This window comes from Lynx canadensis, chromosome B2, assembly GCF_007474595.2.
Source record: "Lynx canadensis isolate LIC74 chromosome B2, mLynCan4.pri.v2, whole genome shotgun sequence".
In the NCBI taxonomy this organism is placed as follows: domain Eukaryota; kingdom Metazoa; phylum Chordata; class Mammalia; order Carnivora; family Felidae; genus Lynx; species Lynx canadensis.
Genome location: NC_044307.1, coordinates 98,898,814 through 98,923,208, shown reverse-complemented (window position 1 = coordinate 98,923,208; position 24,395 = coordinate 98,898,814). Strand labels below are relative to the sequence as shown.

At 37.9% G+C, this 24,395-nt stretch overlaps 1 protein-coding gene across 1 annotated transcript in view; it reads right to left on the bottom strand.

Moving 5' to 3' along the window:
• Positions 1-20,892: 20,892 nt before the first annotated feature.
• ARMC2 (armadillo repeat containing 2) overlaps positions 20,893-24,395 on the bottom strand; it is a 102,279-nt gene continuing 98,776 nt past the window's right edge. Inside the window, exon 19 of the mRNA XM_032593234.1 lies at positions 20,893-22,687. Coding sequence (XP_032449125.1) covers positions 22,530-22,687 — 158 coding nt within the window. The 3' untranslated portion in view covers positions 20,893-22,529. The remainder of the gene's footprint in view (positions 22,688-24,395) is intronic.

The window sequence follows — 24,395 nt, the reverse complement described above, 5'->3', positions numbered from 1 at the left end:
TTCTTATATCCAACAAAGTAGATTTTGTTTTAAAACAAAGACTGTAACAGGGGTGCCTGGATGGCTCAGTTAAGTGTCCAACTTTGGCTCAGGTCATGATCTCACAGCTTATGGGTCCGAGCCTCACATCAGGCTCTGTGCTGACAGTTCAGAGCCTGGAGTCTGCTTTGGGTTCTGTGTCTCCTTCTCCCTCTGCCCCTCCCTGGCTCACACTCGGTCTCTGTCTCTCAAAAAAATAAATAAATGTTAAAAAAATTTTAGTAAAAATAAAACTAACAAAAGACAAAGAAGGACACTATATATCAATAAAGGGGACAATCCAACAAGACGGCATAACAATTGTAAATATTTATGCACCCAACATAGGAGTGCCCAAATACATAACACAGTTAATAAAAAACATAAAGGAACTAATCAATAGTAATACAATAGTAGGGGACTTTAACATCCCACATACAACAATGGACAGATCTAAACAGAAACTCAACAAGGAAATAATGGCTTTGAATGACACACTGGAACAAATGGATTTAACAGATATTTTCAGAACATTCCATCCTAAAACAGAATACACGTTCTTTTCAAGCGCACATGGAACATTCTCCAGAATAGATCACACATGTTAGCCCACAAAACCTGAACAAATTTCAAGATTGAAAATTTTTTCTGACCACAACACTATGACACTAGAAATCAATCACAAGAAAAAATTACCAAACTATGAATGGGTCAACCAAGAAATAAAAGACAAAATGAAAAAGTACATGGAAACAAATGAAAATGAAAACACAATGGTCCAAAACCTCTGAGATGCAGCAAAAGAAGTTTTTAAAGGAAGACTATAGCAATACAGGCCTACCTCAAGAAACAAGAAAAATCTCAAACCACCTAACCTTGCACCTAAAGGAGCTATAAAAAGAACAAAACATAAAACCAGGGGCGCCTGGGTGGCTCAGTTGGTTAAGTGTCCAACTTTGGCTCCAGTCATGACCTCACAGTTCATGGGTTCAAGCCCCATGTTGGGCTCTGTGCTGACAGCTCAAAGCCTGGAACATGCTTCGGATTCTGTTGTCTTCCTTTCTCTCTGTTCCTCTCCCACTCATGCTCTGTCTCAAAAATAAAACATTAAAAAAAATTTAAAAATAACGTATAACCAGCAGAATGAAAAAATAAAAATAGAGCAGCAATTGATGATATAAAAGCTAAAAAAACAAATAGGACAATCAATGAAACCAGGAGATGATTCTTTGAAAAAAAAAAAAAGCAATAAAATTGATAAACTTCTGGCCAGACTTAGCAAGAAAAAAGAGAAAGGACCAAATAAAATCACAAACGAGAAAGGAGAAATACACCACAGAAATACAGTAACATCATAAGAGAATATTATGAAAAACTATGTGTCAACAAATGGGACAAACTGGAAAAAAATTGATAAATTCCTAGTAACATACAAACTACCAAACTGAAACAGAAAGAAATAGAAAATTTGAACAGACTGATAATCAGCAAAGAAATTGAATCAGTAATCAAAAAATAACCAAAAAACAAAAGTCCAGGACCAGACAGCTTTACAGATGAATTCTACCAAACAGAAGAGTTAATATCTATTCTGTTCAACCTATTCTATAGTCTTAGAAAAGAAAGGAAAACTTCCAAATTCATTCTATGAGGTCAGCATTACCCTAATACCAAAACCCGATAATAACACTGCAAAAAACCAGAACTACAGGCCAATATCTCTGATGAACATAGATGCAAAAATCCTCAACAAAATACTAGCAAACCCAGTCCAATAATACATTTAAAAAATAATTCACCACAATCAAGTGGGATTTATTCCTGGGTTGCAAAGATGATTCAATATTTGCAAATTAATGCAATATATCATGTCAATAACGGAAAAGATAAGATCCACATGATCATTTCAACAAACGCAGGAAAAACATTTTTACAAGGTGCAACATCCTTTCATGATAAAAACCTTCAACAAAGTAGGTTTAAAGGGAATATATCTCAATAAAGGCCATCCATGAAAAACCCACAGCTAATATCATCCTCAGCGGGGAAAAACTGAGAGGCACCTGGTGGTTCAGTTAAACGTCCAACCCTTGATTTCAGCCTAGGTCATGATTCCAGGGTCATAGGATCAAGCCCTGCATCAGGCTTCATGCTGTCAGCACAAGAATCCTGCTTAGGATTCTCTCCCTTTCTCTCTGCTCCACCCCTCTCTCAAAATAAACTTTTTAAAAAATGAGGAAAAACTGAGAGCCTTTTCCGTAAGGTCAAGAACAAGACAAGGATGTCCACTGTCACCACTTCATTCAACATAGTATTGAAGTATTAGCCACAGCAAACAGACAAGAAAAGAAGTAAAAGACATCCAAATTGGTAAGGAAGAAGTACAATTTTCACTATTTGTAGATGACATGATACTAATATAGAAAACCCAAAAGACTCCACCAAAAAATTGCTAGAACTGATAAATTCAGTAAAGTTGCAGGATACAAAATCAATCAACAGAAATCTATCACATTTCTATACAACAATAACAAAGCAGCAGAAAGAGAAATTAAGAAAACAATCCCATTTACGATTACACAAAAAATAATAAGATACCTAGGAATAAATCTAAACAAAGAGGTGAAAGACTTGTACTCTACAAACCATAAAACACTGTTTAAAGAAATTGAACATAACACAAAGAAATGGAAAGACATTCCATGCTCATGGATTGGAAGAATATTGTTAAAATATCTATATTGTTAAGTATTGTTAAAATGTCTATACTACCCAAAGTAATCTACAGATTTAGTGTAATCCCTATCAAAATACTAACAGCATTTTTCATAGTACTAGAACAAACAATCCTAAAATTTGTATGGAACCACAAAAGACCGCAAATAGCCAAAGCAATCTTGAAAAAGAAGAGCAAAGCTGGTGGCAAATACAGTGCACAAAAATAGACAAATAGATCAATGGAACAGGCCAGAAAATCCAGAAATAAACCCACAATTATATGGTCAATTAAATCTTCGACAAAGCAGGAAAGAATATCCAATGGGAAAAAGGTGGTCTCTTCAACAAATGGTGTTGGAAAAACTGGACAGCAACATGCAAAAGAATGACACTGAACCACTTTCTTACACCATACACAAAAATAAATTTAAAATGGATTAAAGACCTAAATGTGAGACAGGAAACCATTAAAATCCTAGAGAAAGAACACAGGTAGTAACTTCTTTGACATTAGATGTAGCAACTTCTTTTTGGTACATCTCCGAGGCAAGGGAAACAAAAGCAAAAATAAACTATTGGATTATATCAAAATAAAAAGCTTCTGCACAGCAAAGGTAACAACCAACAAAACTAAAAGGCAACCTACAGAATGGGAAAATACATTTGCAAGTGACATATCTGATAAAGGGTTAGTATCCAAAATATATAAAGTACTTATACAACTCAACACCCAGAAAACAAATAATCCTACTTAAAAATAGGCAGAAAACATGAACAGATAGTTCTCCAAAGACATCCAGATGGCCACATGAAAAAGTGCTCATCATCACTTATCAGGGAAATGGAATCAAAACTACAAGAGATATCACCTCACATCTGTCAGAATAGTTAAAATCAACAACATAAAAAAATAACAGGTGTTGGTGAGGATGTGGAGAAAGGGGAACACTCTTACACTGTTGGTGGGAATGCAAGCTGGTGCAGTCACTCGAGGAAACAGTATGGAGTTGTCTCAAGAAGTTAAAAATAGAACTACCCTACAATCCAGCAATCATACTACTAGGTATTTACCCCAAGAATACAAAAACACTAATTCAAAGGGATACATGCACTGCTATATTTATAGCAGCTTTATAATAGCCAAATTAGGGAAAGAGCCCAAATGTCCATTGGCTGATGAGTGGATAAAGATGTGGGGTGAGTGTGTGTGTGTGTGTGTGTGTGTGTATGTATATATATGTGTATATACATATATATACATACACACACACACACACATATACATATGTATATGTATACATATATATACATACACACACACACACACACAATGTAATATTACTCGGCCATTAAAAAGAATGAAATCTTGACATTTGCATCAACATGGATGGAGCTAGAGAGTATAATGCTGAGTGCAATAAGTCAGTTCACAGAAAGAAAAATACGATTTCACTCATGTGGAATTTAAGAAATGAAACAAGCAAAGAGAAAAAGTAACAGAGAGAGAGACAAATCAAGAAACAGACTCCTTATGAGCAATTATATGCCAATAAAACGGGCAATCTGAAAGAAAGGGACAAATTCCTAGAAACATATACACTACCAGAACTGAAACAGGAAGAAATAGAAAATTTGGACAGACCAATAACCAGTAAGGAAATCAAATTAGTAATAAAAAATCTCCCAAAAAACAAGAGTCCAGGGCCAGATGGCTTTCCAGGGGAATTCTACCAAACATTTAAGGAAGAGTTAACACCTATTCTTTTAAAGCTGTTCCAAAAAATAGAAATGGAAGGAAAACTTCCAAACTCTTTCTATGAAGCCAGCATTACCTTGATTCCAAAACCAGACAAGAGACCCCACTAAAAAGGAGAACTATAGACCAATTTCCCTGATGAACATGGATGAAAAGTCCTCAACAAGATACTACCTAACCAGATCCAACAATACATTAAAAAAATTATTCAACATGATAAAGTGGGATTTATACCTGAGATGTAGGGCTGGTTCGATATCCGCAAATCAATCAATATGATACATCATGTTAATAAAAGAAAGGACAAGAACCATATGATCCTCTCAATAGATGCAGAGAAAGCATTTGACAAAATACAGCATACTTTCTTGATAAAAACCCTCAAGAAAGTAGGAATAAAGCATACCTCAAGATCATAAAAGCCATATATGAAAGACCCACCACTAATATCATCCTCAAGGGGGAAAAACTGAGAGCTTTCCCCCTAAGGTCAGGAACAAGACAGGGATGTCCACTCTCGCCACTGTTATTCAACATAGTATTGGAAATCTTAGCCTCTGCAATCAGACAACACAAAGAAATAAAAGGCATCCAAATCGGCCAGGAGGAGGTCAAACTTTCACTCTTCGCAGATGACATGATACTCTATATAGAAAACCCAAAAGATTCCACCAAAACACTGCTATAATTGATTCATGAATTCAGCAAAGTTGCAGGATATAAAATCAACACACAGAAATCGGTTGCATTCCTATACACCAACAATGAAGCGACAGAAAGAGAAATCAAGGAATTGATCCCATTTACAGTTGCACCAAAACCCATAAAATACCTAGGAATAAATCTAACCAAAGAGGTGAAAAATCTATACACTGAAAACTAGAAAGCTTATGAAATAATTGAAGAACACACACACACACACACACACACCAAAAAAAAAAAAAAAAAAGAAAAGAAAAAATTCCATGCTCCTGGATAGGAAGAATATTGTTAAAATGTTGATACTACCCAAAGCAATCTACATATTCAATGCAATCCCTATCAAAATAACACCATCATTCTTCACAGAGCTAGAACAAACAATCCTAAAATTTGTATGGAACCAGAAAATACCCCGAATAGCCAAAGCAATCTTGAAAAAGAAAACCAAAGCAGGAGGCATCACAATCCCAGACTTCAAGCTATACTACAAAGCTGTAATCATCAGGACAGTATGGTACTGGCATAAGAACAGACACTCAGATCAATGGAATAGAATAGAGAACCCAGAAATGGACCCACAAACGTATGGCCAATTAATCTTTGACAAAGCAGTTAAGAATATCCAATGGAATAAAGACAGTCTCTTCAGCAAATGGTGCTGGGAAAACTGGACAGCGACATGCAGAAGAATGAACCTGGACCACTTTCTTACACCATACACAAAAATAAGCTTAAAATTAATGAAAGATCTAAAAGTAAGACAGGAAGCCATCAAAATCCTTGAGGAGAAAGCAGACAAAAACCTCTTTGGCCTTGGCCACAGCAACTTCTTACTCAACATGTCTCCAGAGGCAAGGGAAACAAAAGCAAAAATGAACTACTGGGACCTCATCAAAATAAAAAGCTTCTGCACAGTGAAGGAAACAATCAGCAAAACTAAAAGGCAACTGACAGAATGGGAGAAGATATTTGCAAATGACATATCAGATAAAGGGTTAGTATCTAAAATCTATAAAGAACTTATCAAACTCAACACCCAAAAAACAAATAATCCAGTGAAGAAATGGGCAAAAGACATGAATAGACACTTCTCCAAAGAAGACATCCAGATGGCCAACCGACATGAAAAAATGCTCAACATCACTCATCATCAGGGAAATACAAATCAAAACCACAATGAGATACCACCTTAAACCAGTCAGAATGTCTAACATTAACAACTCAGGTAACAACAGATGTTGGTGAGGATCCGGAGAAAGAGGATCTCTTTTGCATTGTTGGTGGGAATGCAAGCTGCTGCAGCCACTCTGGAAAACAGTATGGAGGTTCCTCAGAAAACTAAAAATAGAACTACCTTACAACTCAGCAATTGCACTAGTAGGCATTTATTCAGGTGATACAGGTGTGCTGTTTTGAAGAGACATATGCACCCCCATGTTTATAGCAGCACTATCAACAATAGCCAAAGTATGGAAAGAGCCCAAATGTCCATCAATGGATGAATGGATAAAGAAGAAGTGAGATATATATATATATATATATATATATATATACACACACACACACACACACACACACACAATGGAGTAGTACTTGGCAATCAAAAAGAATGAAATCTTGCCATTTGCAACTATGTGGGTGGAACTGGAGGGTATTCTGCTAAGTGAAATTAGTCAAAGAAAGACAAAAATCATATGACTTCATTCATATGAGGACTTCAAGAGACAAAACAGATGAACATAAGGGAAGGGAAACAAAAATAATATAAAAACAGGGAGGGGGACAAAACAGAAGAGACTCACAAATATGGAGAACAAACTGAGAGTTACTGGAGGAGTTGTGGGAGGGGGGGATGGGCTAAATGGGTAAGGGGCACTAAGTAATCTACTCCTGAAATCATTGTTGCACTACATGCTAATTTGGATGTATATTTAAAAACATAAAAAATTAAATTAAAAAAAAAAGAAAGAAAAGAAACAGACTCTTAATTATAGAGAACAAACCAGAAGGGAGATGGGTAGGCAGATGAGTAAAATAGGTGATGGGGATTAAGGAGTGCACTTCCTTGATGAGAATTGGGTGATGTATAGAAATGCTGAATCGCTGTGTACACCTGAAACTAATATAACATTGTATGTTAACTAACTGGAATTAAAAAAAAAAAGACATTACAGAGAACTATAGACCAATATCCCTGATGAATACTGATGCAAAAATCCTGAACAAAATACTAGCAAAAAAAATTCAACAGCACATCAAAAGTGTGAAATAGGATTTATTCCTGGAATGCAAGGATGGTTCAACATACAACAAATGATCAATGCAATCCACCACATTAACAGAATGAAGGAAGGACCAAAAAAAAAAAAAAAAAAAAAAGATTATCTTAATTCAGAAAAAGCATTTTACAAATTTAACACCCTTTCATTATTAAAAACACTCAACAAAGTAGAATTAGTAGGAAACAATCTGAATATAATAAAGCCCATATGTGAAAGGCCTATAACTAACATCACATTCAATGAAAAGACTGAAACTTTTCTTTTAAGATCAGGAATATGACAAGGATCCCTACTTTCACCACTTCTATTCAACATTGTTTTCAAAGTCCTAGCCAGGACCATCAGTTAAGAAAAAGAAACGGTATTCACATTGGAAAGGAAGAGTAAAATTATCTGTTTGTAAGTGACATGATCTTATATGCAGGAAACCCTAGAGATCACACACACACACACACACACACACACCTATTAGAACTAGTAAATTCAGCAAAGTTGCAAGATACAAAATCAACACGCAAAAATCCGTTGCATTTTTATACACTAAAAATGAACAATCTGAAAAGGAAATTAAGAAAACAGTTCCATGACAATAGCATCGAAAAGAATAAATAGAAGTTTCACCAAGATGAAAGATTTGTACATGGAAAACTACAATAAACTTCTGTGAGAAATTAAAGAAGACACAAATAAGTGGAAAGACATCTTGTGTTCTTGGATTGAAAGACTTCAGGATATTGTTAAATCTAAAGATTTAATGTAATCTTTTCAAAAATGCCATTTTTTGCAAGAATAGAGAAATCCATCCTAAAATTCATATGAAGTCTCAGAAGACCCCCAAAAGCCAAAACACTCTTGAGAAAGAACAAAGTAGGTTTATTCCAGTAAGATGGCAGAATGAAGGGGTCTTGAGCTTACCTCCTCCTGTGGACATATCATGGCAATAGCTACATATAATGCAACTCACCCTCAAAACAACCTGAAGAATGGCAGAATACATCTGTGACACTTAAACACATAAAGAAGAAACCACAGTGAGAAAGGTAGGAGAAGAGACGTGGTCAGGAATGAAACCTCCAAGACAGCCATCCATAGCAGGAGGGATATCACAGGTGCAGATGTCCTCCCTGAAGAGTAAAAAGACTAAGCCCCACACTGGACATCCCGGCCCTCAAGACTTGCACTAAGGAAACAAGCACTCATAACAAATGGATTTGAAAATCAGTGAGGCTTAACTCCAGGAGAGCTGGAAGGCTATAGGAAACAGAGACTTGGCTCTTAAAGGGCCAGTGCTATATAACTCTTTCTAAAACCCAGCACAAAAACAGGAGTTTAAAATTGCTTGGATTATACATGAAGGAGATTAACTAATTTTATGGTATGTGCCAGAGAGGCAGGCATATGTAGGAGCTTTCTCCAGGAACAGAAATGCAAATTGGCACCATTTTTCTTGCCTACCTTCAGCCTAGCTGGCCAGAAGCTGGGAGGAGCCAGTTCTATTGTTTTCCATCTACCTTGCTAACACTGCTCATGGTGCCCTGGAGTTTCTCTGAGGACCCACCTCAAGTAGGCACCCCTCCGAAATTGGCTCCTGTCCCACCACACCTGAGTTGGGACCAGTATCCCCCCAGAGTCACTAGTGCCCCACCAAACCCCGTAGGCAGCCCTAGCAAGACTGGTACCCTTCCAAAGCAAATCCTTCCCTAAGAAATTGGAGAGCCTCACCCACCAGCATGCTCACAATGGTCATGCCAGTCATTGCAGCCAGTCACTCTAGTGGGGGGAGGTCTGTCCACCAGTGCACCTGTAATAGTTATGCCAGTCATTATAGTCACCCACCCCGGGAACCAACCCTGCCCACCAGTGTGCACACAGCAGTTGTGTCATAATGGGAGGGCACATGCAGCCCACACAGGGGACACCCAAGAGCACCTGCTTCTGATGACCAGGGAGGACTGTGCTACTGTGCCCCACAGGACACTCACTGTCTACATAAGGTCACTCTTTTCAAGACCAGGAGATGTAGCTAACCTACCTAATACATAGAAACAAACACAGAGAGTTAGACAAAATGAGGACACCGACGAATATGTTCTAAGTAAAAGAATAAGACAAAAAGCTCAGAAAAAGAACTAAGCAAAATGGAGGTAAGCAATCTATCTGATAAAGAAATCAAAGGAATGGTCATAAAGATACTTAACAGATTTAAGACAAGAGTAGATGAACTCAGTGAGAACTTCAACAAGGAGATAGAAAATATTTTAAAAAAAGAACCAATCAGAACTGAAGAATATAATAACTGAAATGAAAAATACCCTAGAGGAAATCAACAGATTAAAGGATAGAGAAGAACGGATCAGTGATCTGGAAGACAGAGTAATGGAAAGCATCCGTGCTGAACAGCAAGAAGAAAAAAAAATTTTTAAATGAGGACATGCTAAGGGAACTCTGCAACAACATCAAAAATAATAACATTTGCCTTATAGGGGTCCCAGAAGGAGAAGAGAGGAAATAAAGGAACAGAAAACTTGTTTGAAGAAATAATAGCTGAAAACTTCCCCAACATGAGGAAGGAGGCAGACGTCCAAGTCTAAGAATCACAGAGCACCTCAAAAAAGTTGAACCCAAGGAGGTCCATACCAGGACATATAAAAATTAAAATGTCAAAAATTAAAGATAAGGAGAGAATCTTAAAAGCAGCAAGAGAAAAGAAAATAGTTATAAGGGAAATCCCATAAGGCTATCAGCTGGTTTTTCAACAGAAACTCGGCAGGCCAGAAAGGAGTGAGTGGCATGATATAGTCAGTGCTGAGAGTAAAAAATCCTACAGCCAAGAATACTCCACCTGGCGAGGTTATCATTCAGAATTGAAGGAGAGATAGAGTTTCCCAGACAAAAGTCAGAGTTCATCATCACTAAACATTAGAAGAAATGTTAAAAGGACATCTTAATTTTTTTAAATTTTATTTTGATTTTGTTTTTAATGTTTATTTATCTTTGAGAGAGAGACACACAGTGTGTGCGCAGGGTAGGGGCAGAGAGAGAGGGAGACACAGACTCTGAAGTAGGCTCCAGGCTCTGAGCTGTCAGCACAGAGCCCCATGCAAGGCTCAAACCCATGAACCGTGAGATCGTGACCTGAGCTGAAGTCGGATGGTCAACAAACTGAGCCACTGAGGCACCCCAGAAGGGCACATTTAAATGGAAATGAAAAGGTCATACCTAGAAGTTAGAAAATTATGGAAAAAAAAATTCACCAGTAAAAGCAAACATATAAAGATATAGATCAATCACTTATAAAACTAGCATATAGGTGAAAAGATAAAAAGTTGTACAATTATATCTATAAAAATTAGTTAAGGATACATGAAATAAAAATATGTAAAACATGATATCATATACACACATGGGGTAAAACGTGCATGGGGTAAAAATGTAGTGCATTTATTTATTTATTTATTTATTTATTTATTTATTTATTTTAACGTTTATTTATTTTTGAGAGAGAGAGACAGACAGAGCATGAACAGGGGAGGGTCAGAGAGAGGGAGAGACAGAATCCGAAAAAGGCTCCAGGCTCTGAGCTGTCAGCACAGAGCCTGACGCAGGGCTCGAACTCATGGACCGCGAGATCATGACCTGAGCTGAAGTCGGCTTCTTAACCGACTGAGCCACCCAGGCGCCCCAGTGTAGTGCTTTTAAAATGTGTTTGAACTGGGGCACCTGGGTGGCTCAGTTGGTTGGGCATCCAACTTCAGCTCGGGTCATGATCTCATGGTTTGTGGGTTTGATCCCCACATCAGGCTCTGTGCTGATAGTTCAGAGCCTAGAGCCTGCTTCAGATTCTGTCTCTCTCTCTCTCTCTCTCTCTCTCTCTCTGCCCCACCCCTGCTTGCACTCTTCTCTCAAAAATGAATGTTTAAAAATAAATAAAATAAAAAATAAAATGTGTTTGAACTTTAGCAACCATCAACTTAATATAGACTGCTATATATCTAGGATGGTAAATATGAACCTCATGATAACCACAAACTAAAAGCCTATAATAGATACACAAATAATAAAGAGAAAGGAATCCAACCATAACACTAAAGTCATCAAATTACAAGAGACAACTATAAGAGAAGAAAAAAGGAACAGAGAACTATAAAAACCAGAAAACAATTAACAACATAGCAACAGGTACATACTTACCAATAATTAAATGAGCTAAATACTCCAATCAAAGGACTGAATGGATTAAAAAAAAAAGAAAATCCACTTATATGTTGCCTACAAGAGACTCATTTCACACCTAAGGACACATAGAAACTGAAAGTAAAGGGATAAAGATATTCCATGAAATTGAAGTGGAAAACAAGCAGGGGGAGCAATGCTTATATATCAAAATAGACTTTAAAAACAAAAACTGTAACAAAACACAAAGAAGGGCATTACAAAATGATGAAGGGATCAATCTAACAAGAAGATGTAACAATTATAAATATCTATGCACGCCTACATAGGAGCACATAAATATGTAAAACGAATACAACAGACATAAAGAAATTGACAGCAAAACAATAACAGTAGAAGACTTTAATGTCCTGCTTACATCAAGAGATAGATCATCCAGACAGAAAAGTCAATAAGGAAACAGTGGCTTTGAATGACACAGAGCAGGCTTATAGAAATACAGCCCGAGGAAGATGGCGGCGTAGGAGGACGCTGGGCTCACCGCGCGTCCTGCTGATCACTTAGATTCCACCTACACCTGCCTAAATAACCCAGAAAACCGCCAGAGGATTAGCAGAACGGAGTCAATGGACCCAAGTGCCGACGAGAGGCCCACGGAAGAGGGTAGGAAGGGCGGCGAGGCGGTGCGCGCTCCAAGGACTGGCGGGAGGGAGCCGGGGCGGAGGGGCGGCTCTTCGGCCAAGCAGAGCCCCCGAGTCCGGCTTGCAAAAGCGGAGGGGCCTGACGGACTGTGTTCCGACAGCAAGCGCGACTTAGCGTCTGGGAGGTCATAAGTTAACAGCTCAGCTCGGAAAGCGGGAAGGCTGGAGGACAAAGGGAGGGTGAGCTGCGGAGCCCCCGGACGACAGAGCTCAGTTTGGCGGGGAACAAAGGCGCTCGCCAGCGCCATCTCCCCCGCCCATCCCCCAGCCAAAATCCCAAAGGGAACCGGTTCCGGCCAGGGAAATTGCTCGCTCCGCGCAAACACCCAACTCTGTGCTTCTGCGGAGCCAAACCTCCGGCAGCGGATCTGACTCCCTCCGGCTGCCACAGGGCCCCTCCTGAAGTGGATCACCTAAGGAGAAGCGAGCTAAGCCTGCCCCCCCTCCCGCCGTGCACCTTGCCTTCCCACCCCAGCTAATACGCCAGATCCCCAGCATCACAAGCCTGGCAGTGTGCAAGTAGCCCAGACGGGCCACGCCACCCCACAGTGAATCCCGCCCCTAGGAGAGGGGAAGAGAAGGCACACACCAGTCTGACTGTGGCCCCAGCGGTGGGCTGGGGGCAGACATCAGGACTGACTGCGGCCCCGCCCACCAACTCCAGTTATACACCACAGCACAGGGGAAGTGCCCTGCAGGTCCTCACCACACCAGGGACTATCCAAAATGACCAAGCGGAAGAATTCCCCTCAGAAGAATCTCCAGGAAATAACAACAGCTAATGAGCTGATCAAAAAGGATTTAAATAATATAACAGAAAGTGAATTTAGAATAATAGTCATAAAATTAATCGCTGGGCTTGAAAACAGTATACAGGACAGCAGAGAATCTGTTGCTACAGAGATCAAGGGACTAAGGAACAGTCACGAGGAGCTGAAAAACGCTTTAAAGGAAATGCAAAACAAAATGCAAACCACCACAACTCGGATGGAAGAGGCAGAGGAGAGAATAGGTGAACTAGAAGATAAAGTTATGGAAAAAGAGGAAGCTGAGAAAAAGAGAGATAAAAAAATCCAGGAGTATGAGGGGAAAATTAGAGAACTAAGTGATACACTAAAAAGAAATAATATACGCATAATTGGTATTCCAGAGGAGGAAGAGAGAGGGAAAGGTGCTGAAGGGGTACTTGAAGAAATAATAGCTGAGAACTTCCCTGAACTGGGGAAGGAAAAAGGCATTGAAATCCAAGAGGCACAGAGAACTCCCTTCAGACGTAACTTGAATCGATCTTCAGCACGACATATCATAGTGAAACTGGCAAAATACAAGGATAAAGAGAAAATTCTGAAAGCAGCAAGGGGTAAACGTGCCCTCACATATAAAGGGAGACCTATAAGACTCGTGACTGATCTCTCTTTTGAAACTTGGCAGGCCAGAAAGAATTGGCACGAGATTTTCAGGGTGCTAGACAGCAAAAATATGCAGCCGAGAATCCTTTATCCAGCAAGTCTGTCATTTAGAATAGAAGGAGAGATAAAGGTCTTCCCAAACAAACAAAAACTGAAGGAATTTGTCACCACTAAACCAGCCCTACAAGAGATCCTAAGGGGGACCCTGTGAGACAAAGTACCAGAGACATCACTACAAGCATAAAACATACAGACATCACAATGACTCTAAACCCGTATCTTTCTATAATAACACTGAATGTAAACGGATTAAATGCGCCAACCAAAAGACATAGGGTATCAGAATGGATAAAAAAACAAGACCCATCTATTTGCTGTCTACAAGAGACTCATTTTAGACCTGAGGACACCTTTAGATTCAGAGTGAGGGGATGGAGAACTATTTATCATGCTACTGGAAGCCAAAAGAAAGCTGGAGTAGCCATACTTATATCAGACAAACTAGACTTTAAATTAAAGGCTGTAACAAGAGATGAAGAAGGACATTATATAATAGTTACAGGGTGAATGACACAGAGCAGGTGAACCTAACAGATACATACAGAACATTCCATCCAAACAAAGCAGAATACACTTCTTTTCAAGTGCACATGGAACATTCTCCAGGATAGATCACATGTTAGGCCACAAAACAAGTTTCAGTAAATTTAACATTAAAAACCTATCAAGCATGTTTTCTGTACATAACAGTATGAAACTAGAAATCAATTACAAGAAAAAAAAACTAGAAGAAACACAAATAAGTGGAGGCTAAACCTGCTACTAAACATCCAATGAGTCAATGAAGAAATGAAAAAGGAAATAAAAAAAATACCTGGAACAAATGAAAATGGGAAACGATGGTTCAAAATCTTTTGGGATGCAGCAAAAGCATTTCTAAGAAGGAAGTTTATAGCAATTCAGGTCTACCTCAAGGAACATGAAAAACTTCAAATAAGCAATATAACCTCACACCTAAAGGAATCAGAAAAAGAACAAATCCCACTCTTAATAGAAGGAAGAAAAAAATAAAAAGATCAGAGTGGAAATAAGTAGAGACTTAAAAATAAATCAATTAAACTAAACGCTGGTTCTTTGAAAAGATAAACCTTTAGCCAGACTCATCAAGAAAAAAAGAGAGGACTCAAGAATAAAATTAGAAATAAAAGAGAACTGACACCATAGATAGACAAAGGATAATTAGAGGCTACTATGCAAAACTATATGCCAACAAATTGGACAAACTAGTGGAAATGGATAAATCCTGGAAACACAACACTCCAAGACTAAATCAGGAAGAAACAGAAAATTTGAATAGACTGATTACTAGCAACAAAATTGAGTCAGTAATCAACTCCCAACAACAACAAAAAAGTCCAGGACCAGATGGCTTCACAGGTGAATTCTACCAAACATTTAAAGATGAGCTAATACCTTAAACTATTCCAAAAAAAATACAAGAATGCTTCCAGATTCATTCTATAAGGCCAGCATTACCCTTATACCAAAACCAGACAAAGACACTACAAAAAAAATAAAATTACAGACCAATATCCCTGATGAACATGAATGCAAATATCCTCAGCAAAATTTTGGCAAACTGAATTCAAAAATACATTTATAAAGTCTCACTTATCACCATCAAGTGGAATTTATTTCAGGGATGCAAGGGTATTCAATATCTGCAAATCAGTCAACATGACACACCATATTAACAAAATGAACGATAAAAAATATATATATACAATCATCTCAATAGCTGCATAAAAAGCATTTGACAAAATTCAACACCTGTTCATGATTAAAAACTCTCAACAAAGAGGGTGTAGAGGGAACATCCCTCAAGATAATAAAAGCCATATATGACAAACCCACAGCTAACATACTCAATGGTGAAAAATTAAACCTTTTCCTCCAAGACTAGGAACAAGACAAAGATGTTCACTTTCATCACTTTCATTCAATATAGTACTGGAGGTCTCTAGCCACAGCAATCAGACAACAAATAAAAGGCACCTAAACTGGTAAGGAAAAAGTAAAACTATCACTATTTTCAGAGGATATGATACCATATATAGAAAAGCCTAAAGACTTCACCAAAAACCTAGTATAACTAATAAATGAGTTCAGTAAAGTTGCAAGATACAAAATTAATATGCAGATATCTGTTGCAATGCTATACACTAATAACAAAATAGCAGAAAGAGAAATTAAGAAACAATCCTATTTACAATTGCATCAAAAAGAATAAAATAATCAAGACAGCATGGTATTGGCACAAAAACAGACACATAGACCAATGGAATAGAATAGAAACCCCAGAACTAGACCCACAAACGTATGGCCAACTAATCTTTGACAAAGCAGGAAAGAACATCCAATGGAAAAAAGACAGTCTCTTCAACAGATGGTGCTGGGAGAACTGGACAGCAACATGCAGAAGGTTGAAACTAGACCACTTTCTCACACCATTCACAAAAATAAACTCAAAATGGATAAAGGACCTGAATGTGAGACAGGAAACCATCAAAACCCTAGAGGAGAAAGCAGGAAAAGACCTCTCTGACCTCAGCCGTAGCAATCTCTTACTCGATACATCCCCAAAGGCAAGGGAATTAAAAGCAAAAATGAATTACTGGGACCTTATGAAGATAAAAAGTCTGCACAGCAAAGGAAACAACCAACAAAACTAAAAGGCAACCAACGGAATGGGAAAAGATATTTGCAAATGACATATCGGACAAAGGGCTAGTATCCAAAATCTATAAAGAGCTCACCAAACTCCACACCCGAAAAACAACCCAGTGAAGAAATGGGCAGAAAACATGAATAGACACTTCTGTAAAGAAGACATCTGGATGGCCAACAGGCACATGAAAAGATGTTCAACGTCGCTCCTTATCAGGGAAATACAAATCAAAACCACACTCAGATATCACCTCACGCCAGTCAGAGTGGCCAAAATGAACAAATCAGGAGACTATAGATGCTGGAGAGGATGTGGAGAATCGGGAACCCTCTTGCACTGTTGGTGGGAATGCAAATTGGTGCAGCCGCTCTGGAAAGCAGTGTGGAGGTTCCTCAGAAAATTAAAAATAGACCTACCCTATGACCCAGCAATAGCACTGCTAGGAATTTACCCAAGGGATACAGGAGTACTGATGCATAGGGGCACTTGTACCCCAATGTTTACAGCAGCACTCTCAACAATAGCCAAATTGTGGAAAGAGCCTAAATGTCCATCAACTGAAGAATGGATAAAGAAATTGTGGTTTATATACACAATGGAATACTGCGTGGCAATGAGAAAGAATGAAATATGGCCTTTTGTAGCAACGTGGATGGAACTGGAGAGTGTGATGCTAAGTGAAATAAGCCATACAGAGAAAGACAGATACCATATGGTTTCACCCTTATGTGGATCTTGAGAAACTTAACAGAAACCCATGGGGGAGGGGAAGAAAAAAAAAAAAAGAGGTTAGAGTGGGAGAGAGCCAAAGCATAAGAGACTGTTAAAAACTGAGAACAAACTGAGGGTTGATGGGGGGTGGGAGGGAGGGGAGGGTGGGTGATGGGTATTGAGGAGGGCACTTTTTGGGATGAGCACTGGGTGTTGTATGGAAACCAATTTGACAATAAATTTCATATATTGAAAAAAAAAATAAATTAAAAAAAAAAGAATAAAATACCTAGGTGAAAGATATGTACCTTGAAAACTATAAGATGTTAATGAAAAAAACTGAAGACAGTACAAATAAATAGAAAGACATACCATGCTCATGAACTGGAAGGATATTATTAGAATGTCCACATTACCAAAGCAATCTACAGATTCAATGCAATTTCTATCAAAATAACAATATTATTTTTCACAGAACTAGAAGAAAAAAAATCTTAAAATTTCTGTGGAACCACAAAAGATCCCAAATAGCCAAATCAATCTTGAGAAGAACAAAGCTAGAGGTATCACAACCTCAGATTCAAACTACACTACAAAGTAATCAAAACAATGTGGAACTGGCACAAAAACAGACACTTAGATCCTAACAGAACAGAATAGAGAGCCGAGAAATAAACCCACACTTATATGGTCAATTAACCCATGACAAAGGAGGCAAGAATATACAGTGGGGAAAAGACAGTCTCTTCAATAAATGGTGTTGTGAAAACTGGACAGCTACATGCAAAAGAATAAAACTGGACCACTTTCTTACACCATACACAAAAATAAACTCAAAATGGATTAAAGACCTAAATGTAAAATCTGAAACTATAAAACTCCTAAAAGAAAATATAGGCAGTAAACTCATGGATGTCAGTCTTAGTAACATTTTTCTGGATTGGTCTCTTTAGGTAAGGGAAACAAAAGCAAAAATAAACTGTTGGATTATATCAAACTAAAAAGCTTTTGCATAGTGAAGGAAACCATGAACACAAAACAACATACTGATTGGGGAAGACACTTGCAAATGCTATATCCAGTAAGGGGTTAATATCCAAAATATATAAAGAACTCCTACAACTCAACACCAAACAAACAAACAAAAAAAAAAAAAAACACAAAGAATCTGATTCAATAATGGGCAGAGGAACTGAACAGACATCTTTCCAAAGACATACAAATGGCCAACAGACACATGAAAAGATGCTCAACACCACTAATCAGGAAAATCCAAATCAAAACAATGAGATAGCACCTCATACCACACAGAAAGGCTATTATAAAAAGGACGAGAACTAACAAGTGTTGGCAAAGATGGGGAGAAAAGGGGACCCTCATGCACTTTTGGGAATGTAAATTGGTGCAGTCACTATGTGAAGCAGTACGGAGGTTCCTTAAAAAATTAAAAATAGAAATGTCATACAATCAAGTAATTCCACTACTGGGTATTTACTCAAAGAAAACGCTAATTTGAAAAGATATATGCACCCCTATGTTTATTGCAGCATTGTTTACAGTAGCCAAGTTATGGAAGCAACCTAAGCATCCACTGATAGATGAATAAAGAAGATGTGGTATATATACACAATGGAATATTAGTGGGCAGTAAGAAAAAATGAAATCTTGCTATTTGCAGCAACATGGATGGACCTAAAGGGTATTATGCTAAGTGAAATAAATCAGACATAGAAAGACAAATACTGTATGATTTCACTTATATGTGGAATCTAAAAAACAAGTGAACAAGCAAATAAAAAACAGAAACAGACTAATAAATACAGAGAACAATCTCTGTACAGAGAACAATACAGAGATGAGGACATGGGAGTATGGGCAAGGTAGGTAAAAGGGATTAAGAGGTACAAACCTCCAGTTATAAAGAACTTATGGGGATGAAAAGTACAACATAAGTAATATAGTCAATGATGTTATTAATAACTTTGTATGATGACAGATGGTAACTACATTTATTTTGGTGAGCATTTTGTAATGTAAATAATTGTTGAATCATTATGTTGTACACATGAAGCTAATATAATATGGTAGGTCAACTATACTTCCATTAAAAAAAAAAAAAAGTTGGAGGTCTCACATGTCCTGATTTAAAAATACATTACAAAGCTATAGTAATCAAAGCAGTGTGGTACTGACATAAAGACAGACATACAGAGCAATGGAATAGAACAGAGAGCCCAGAAGTAAACCCTCATGTGTATGGTCAAATTAAGCACAAGTGTGCTAGGACTGTTCAATGAGGAAAAGACAATCACTTTAATAAATGGTGCTCAGAAAACTAGACATCCACATGCAAGAGAATGAAGTTGGACCCTTACTTTATACCATACACAAAAATTAATTAAATGTATTAAATACCTACATATAAGAACTATAAAACTCCTAGGAGAAAACATAGGGAAAAAGCTTCAGGACATTGGGTTTGTCAATGATTTATTGGATATAACACCAAAAGCAAAGGCAAAAGAAACAATAGACCAATGGAACTACATCAAACTTAAAAACTTCTGTGTATCAATGGGGCACCTGGCTTGTTCAGTCAGTAGAACATGTGACTCTTAATTTTGGGGTCATGAGTTTGAGCCCCATGACAGGCATACATAAAAACAAACAAAAAACTTCTGTGCATCAAAAGGCACAATCAACAGTGAAAAGACAACCTATGGAAGGAGAGAAAATATTTGCAAATCATATACTTGATAAGGGATTAATAGCCAGAATATATAAAGAACTCCTTCAACTCAACAACAAAAAACCCAAACAGACCGACTAAAAAATGGGCAAAGGACTTGAATGGACATTAATCCAGGAATGATATATAAACAGTCAACAAACAGATGAAAATACACTCAACATCACTATTAGAGAAATGCAAATAAAAACCACAATGACATTATCACTTTACACCCATTAGGATGATTACTATAAAAAACAAATCACAAGCATTGGCAAAGATATGAAGAAATTTGAACCTTTGTGCACTGTTGGTGGTAATGTAAAATGGTGGAGCCTCAATGGAAAACATTATAGATATTCCCCCCAAATTAAAAATAGAACTACTATACGATCCAGTAATTCCACTTCTGGGTATATACCCAAAAGAGTTGAAAGGAGGAGGATCTCAAAGAGCTATTTACACACCATGTTCACAGCAGAATTATTCACAATAGCTATGAGGTACAAGCAACCCAAATGTCCACTGATGGATGACTGGATAAACAAAATGTGGCATATACATACAAGGAAATATTATTCAGCTTTAAAAAGGAAGAACATCCTGTCACATGCTTCAACAAGAATCAACTTTGAGGACATTATGCTAAGTTAAATAAACCAGTACAAAAAGACAAGTATCATATGATTCCACTTATGTGAGGTATCTAATCAAATTCATAGAAACAGAAAGTAGAAGGGTGGTTGCTAGGAGCTGGGGGGAAGAGGAAATGGGGATTTTTTTTTTTAATGAATATAGTTTTAGTTTTGCAAGATGAAAAAGTTCTAGAGCTCTGTTGCAGAGCAATGTGAATATACCTAACACTACTAAACTGTACACTTAAAAATAGTATGGTAAATTTTATGTGTTTTTTTAATCACTTAAAAAAAAAAAAAAGGGTGCCTGGTTCAGTCAGTAGAGCATGTGACTCTTGATCTCAGGGCTGTGATTTTGAGCTTCATGTACAGTGTAGAGATCCCTAAAAAAATATTTTTAAAAAGCGAAGGGGAAGGCAGATAGGTTGTTCCAAAAGGTCCAGCTTGCACATGAGTGTGAGGGTGAAGAGTTTATATGGAGAATAGGAATAATGGTATTCCACCATGAGTTATTATATTAGTTATAAATACTGAGGGGGCTGTTTTGGGGGGAGAAATAGTTTGATCTTTTTCAGTGAAAGTAGAATATATGGCCTGCTATGGATTAAAAAAAAGAAAAAAAAAAAGACTTAGACCCTTAAATGGTTTTGAGAGATCAGCCCCTCAGACTATACAATAAGGTATACAATAAGTGTCCCTAGGGGATTTTGCTGAGCCCTTGTCAGAGACTAGGCCCAGACTAGAAGGGCCCTTGGAAAGTCTATTTATTCCTGAAAATTTAGATATTATATTCTAATGGTCTTTGAGAGCCCATCCAGTCTGGAGTACATGCCCTCTTCCCATTAGTCTTGGTATTTTGTAGGGTGAGAGATGAGCCATTCATAACAGCTTTTCTCCAAGCAGAGTAGTGCATCTGCTTTTATTTCCAAATCTTCATTTGGCTAATATAGAATAATAATCTCAATTTCTTTGGTTTTTATCATTTTTTCAAAGGCCAAACTTACCCTGCAAAGAATAGTAAACTAAAAAATTACCATCACCATGCTATAATTTATTGAGCACCTACTTACACATCAGACACTATGCTAGGCAACTTGCCCATTTAATGTTTTTGTTATTTTCCCAAACTGCACTAGAATAAAACATTCCTATTTTACTATTCCCATTTTACAGTTGAAGTTAAAGAAATTAAGTTGCTCGCCCAAGGTCCACACAGGAGATAGCTAGGATTCAAGCTGAGATCTGCCATTTACCTAAGCCTATACCCTTTTGAGGATGTTCTATCACCTCCCTAATCACAGAGAGTTACAACTAGAAGGACTGTGTGGTCTAGTCATTTTATTTCAAATGAAAAGAAAGAGGTAAAATACTCCCTTTTTCATCTATTTTACTTATTTAATAGAGTAGATTGCCCAAAGCAGTGTCTCTAAATTTTTCTGCTTACTCCCGCTCTTAACATGAAAACAAGAAAAATACTGGTACCTGACCAGAAAATTATTATTAGAGGACAAAGAATTAGTACAGACGGTTATGTAGTGATGTGGTCCTCACAGTGTTGATCACTGTTCTGCCCAGATACAAAATCTAGGAGTCTTCATTGCACGGTTCACTTACTGAACTGACAAACACTTAAATTCCAAAGTTGTTAAATCCAGACTTTAAGACTGGAACCGAAGTATTTAATACAGAATAGAAGAAGAAGTCATGTACTTTGAAAAACTGTGAATATATTTTCATCTTACATTTCTCATAGCAGAGAGCACATTTATATTCATTTTTCCATAATACCTACCTAACGAGAAGAAATGCCTATTTCTTCTAAGATACTTAGACTACTCACTAAAATCAGTATCTGAAAAACTTTCACTATTTGTCCATACTGAAAAACAAATGTTCATGCATGTTACCACTCTGTAAGAATGAAGGAGACCTGACTTCTTGCTTCTGTTGTTAATCTACATCATGTTAGAAAGAAGGAATAGGCAGTGGTTCCAGGAAGGTATGATGACTCTGAATTCGGTTCAGGAGCTGCTGGGCCACAGGTTTGAATTCCGTTTCCCACTGGAGTTTGTGATAGCTTTTTAGGTCTTGATCGAAACTGCCATCCAGTGCTAGTTCTTCATCTGCACCCAAAAAATTAAAATTACAGCAATTATTTTGGCATATAATCCTACTGGTTAAAGTTTAAATTTTGATGGCATAAGTTAAATTCATCCTGGGTCATCTCTCATCTCAATATAACACAGATATGATTTGGGGGTTACATTTGTTTTTTATAGGAGTAATTCTTGGGGCACCTGCGTGGTCCAGTGCCCAACTCTTGATTTCGGCTCAGATCATGACATTCCGGTTTGTGAGATCGAGCCCAGAGTTGGGCTCCACACTGGTTGTGGAGCCTGCTGAAGATTCATGCTCTCCCTCTTGCCATCCCCCACTCGCTCTCTCTTTCAAAATAAATAAATAAATTTAAAAATTAAAAAAAAAAGTATAGAAGTAGTTCTTCACTATAAAAAGGACAATAATCTTCTCAAAAGAAAAAAAAATCCTGGATTAAGTTGAGCTCTTATTTCAACTAATCCCCAAGTGTTTATATCCACATCCAAAAGTCAGATCACAGTTTCTCAGGAGAAACAAAATATTAATAGATATTCCTTATCTGCACATTAGAAAAGTGAATTACTTCAGTGGTTGACACATCTAAAAGGAGTCAGGAAATCTTTTCGGAAAGTAACACAGTTGAATTTGACACTTGATTTGAAAATCAATTTTGCTGGCTTTAAAGCAGCCTCAGTGTACTTCTTTGTAAAGGCCCCTATGCTCTCACCAATAACAGTGAAACATGGGAGACTTTGAGAATCTGAAGTAGTGAAGTAGTATTAGAATCCCAAGTGAGTCCACGTATAATGTAGAAAAGCACTAGTAAAAAAAAAAAAATTACAACCTTAATTTGCTTCTTATTCCAAGGGCACCCTGAATTCTGTAAACACTGAAAGTCTATCCAACCCAAATAGGAAGATAAATGGCCACTAAGCGTTCTGTGCCAATATTTTGCTTGTTTATATTGGGCCTCGCACCCCGTATGTGAAGGATTTTAGGAAAATGGATTGGCCTGCCGGTCAGAAGACTGGCTCTTCCACTTCCTAGGTCTGTGGCTGAGGCAGACATGGTAAGTGGTAACCACCAAGCCCTAAAATGACCACAAATATTGCTACTTACGTAACTTGCAAACTTTTTAATAGGGCCAATTAAAATCCCATTATCAAATGCTTCATTACTGTTTACATCAAATTGTCTGCACTGTGTATCTTCATATATCCTTTGTACCTTGGCAGTGTTGGTGTTAGTGTCAGTACCCTGAGTAAGATAAGGCAGCCTGCAATCCCAGTTTGGACCTCCCCCACCTCTCCTCCAACCAAGAGGACAGCCTTGCCGCTCAGAGATAAGTTCTGGACAGACACAAACACTTCAGCAAGGCACTCCCTTTGAGGCACTCCCAGCTCCTGTAGGCAAACCTGGACCTCCCCACCCACAAGCTAACCAGGGCCTCGAGGGGAGGAGAATGCCGACGGCCTTCTGGGCCTTCAAAGCCAATATGGAGCTACTTCCAGACATGAGAAGCCTGAGAGATTTCTCGATCCTCTTCCTGCTCACTCTTTTCCAGGTTTTCTGAGCACAAACTCATGTCAGACGATGAATTCTCTTATTTAATGCCCTTCTTTCCAAAGAGGCTTAGGGCTGCCGGCTGCCCAGGCACTTGGCAGTTCCTTCCTCTGCACAGGTTTTAGTTGGATTTAGTGGATTTAGCAAATCTCTATTTGGGTGTTTTAGGGC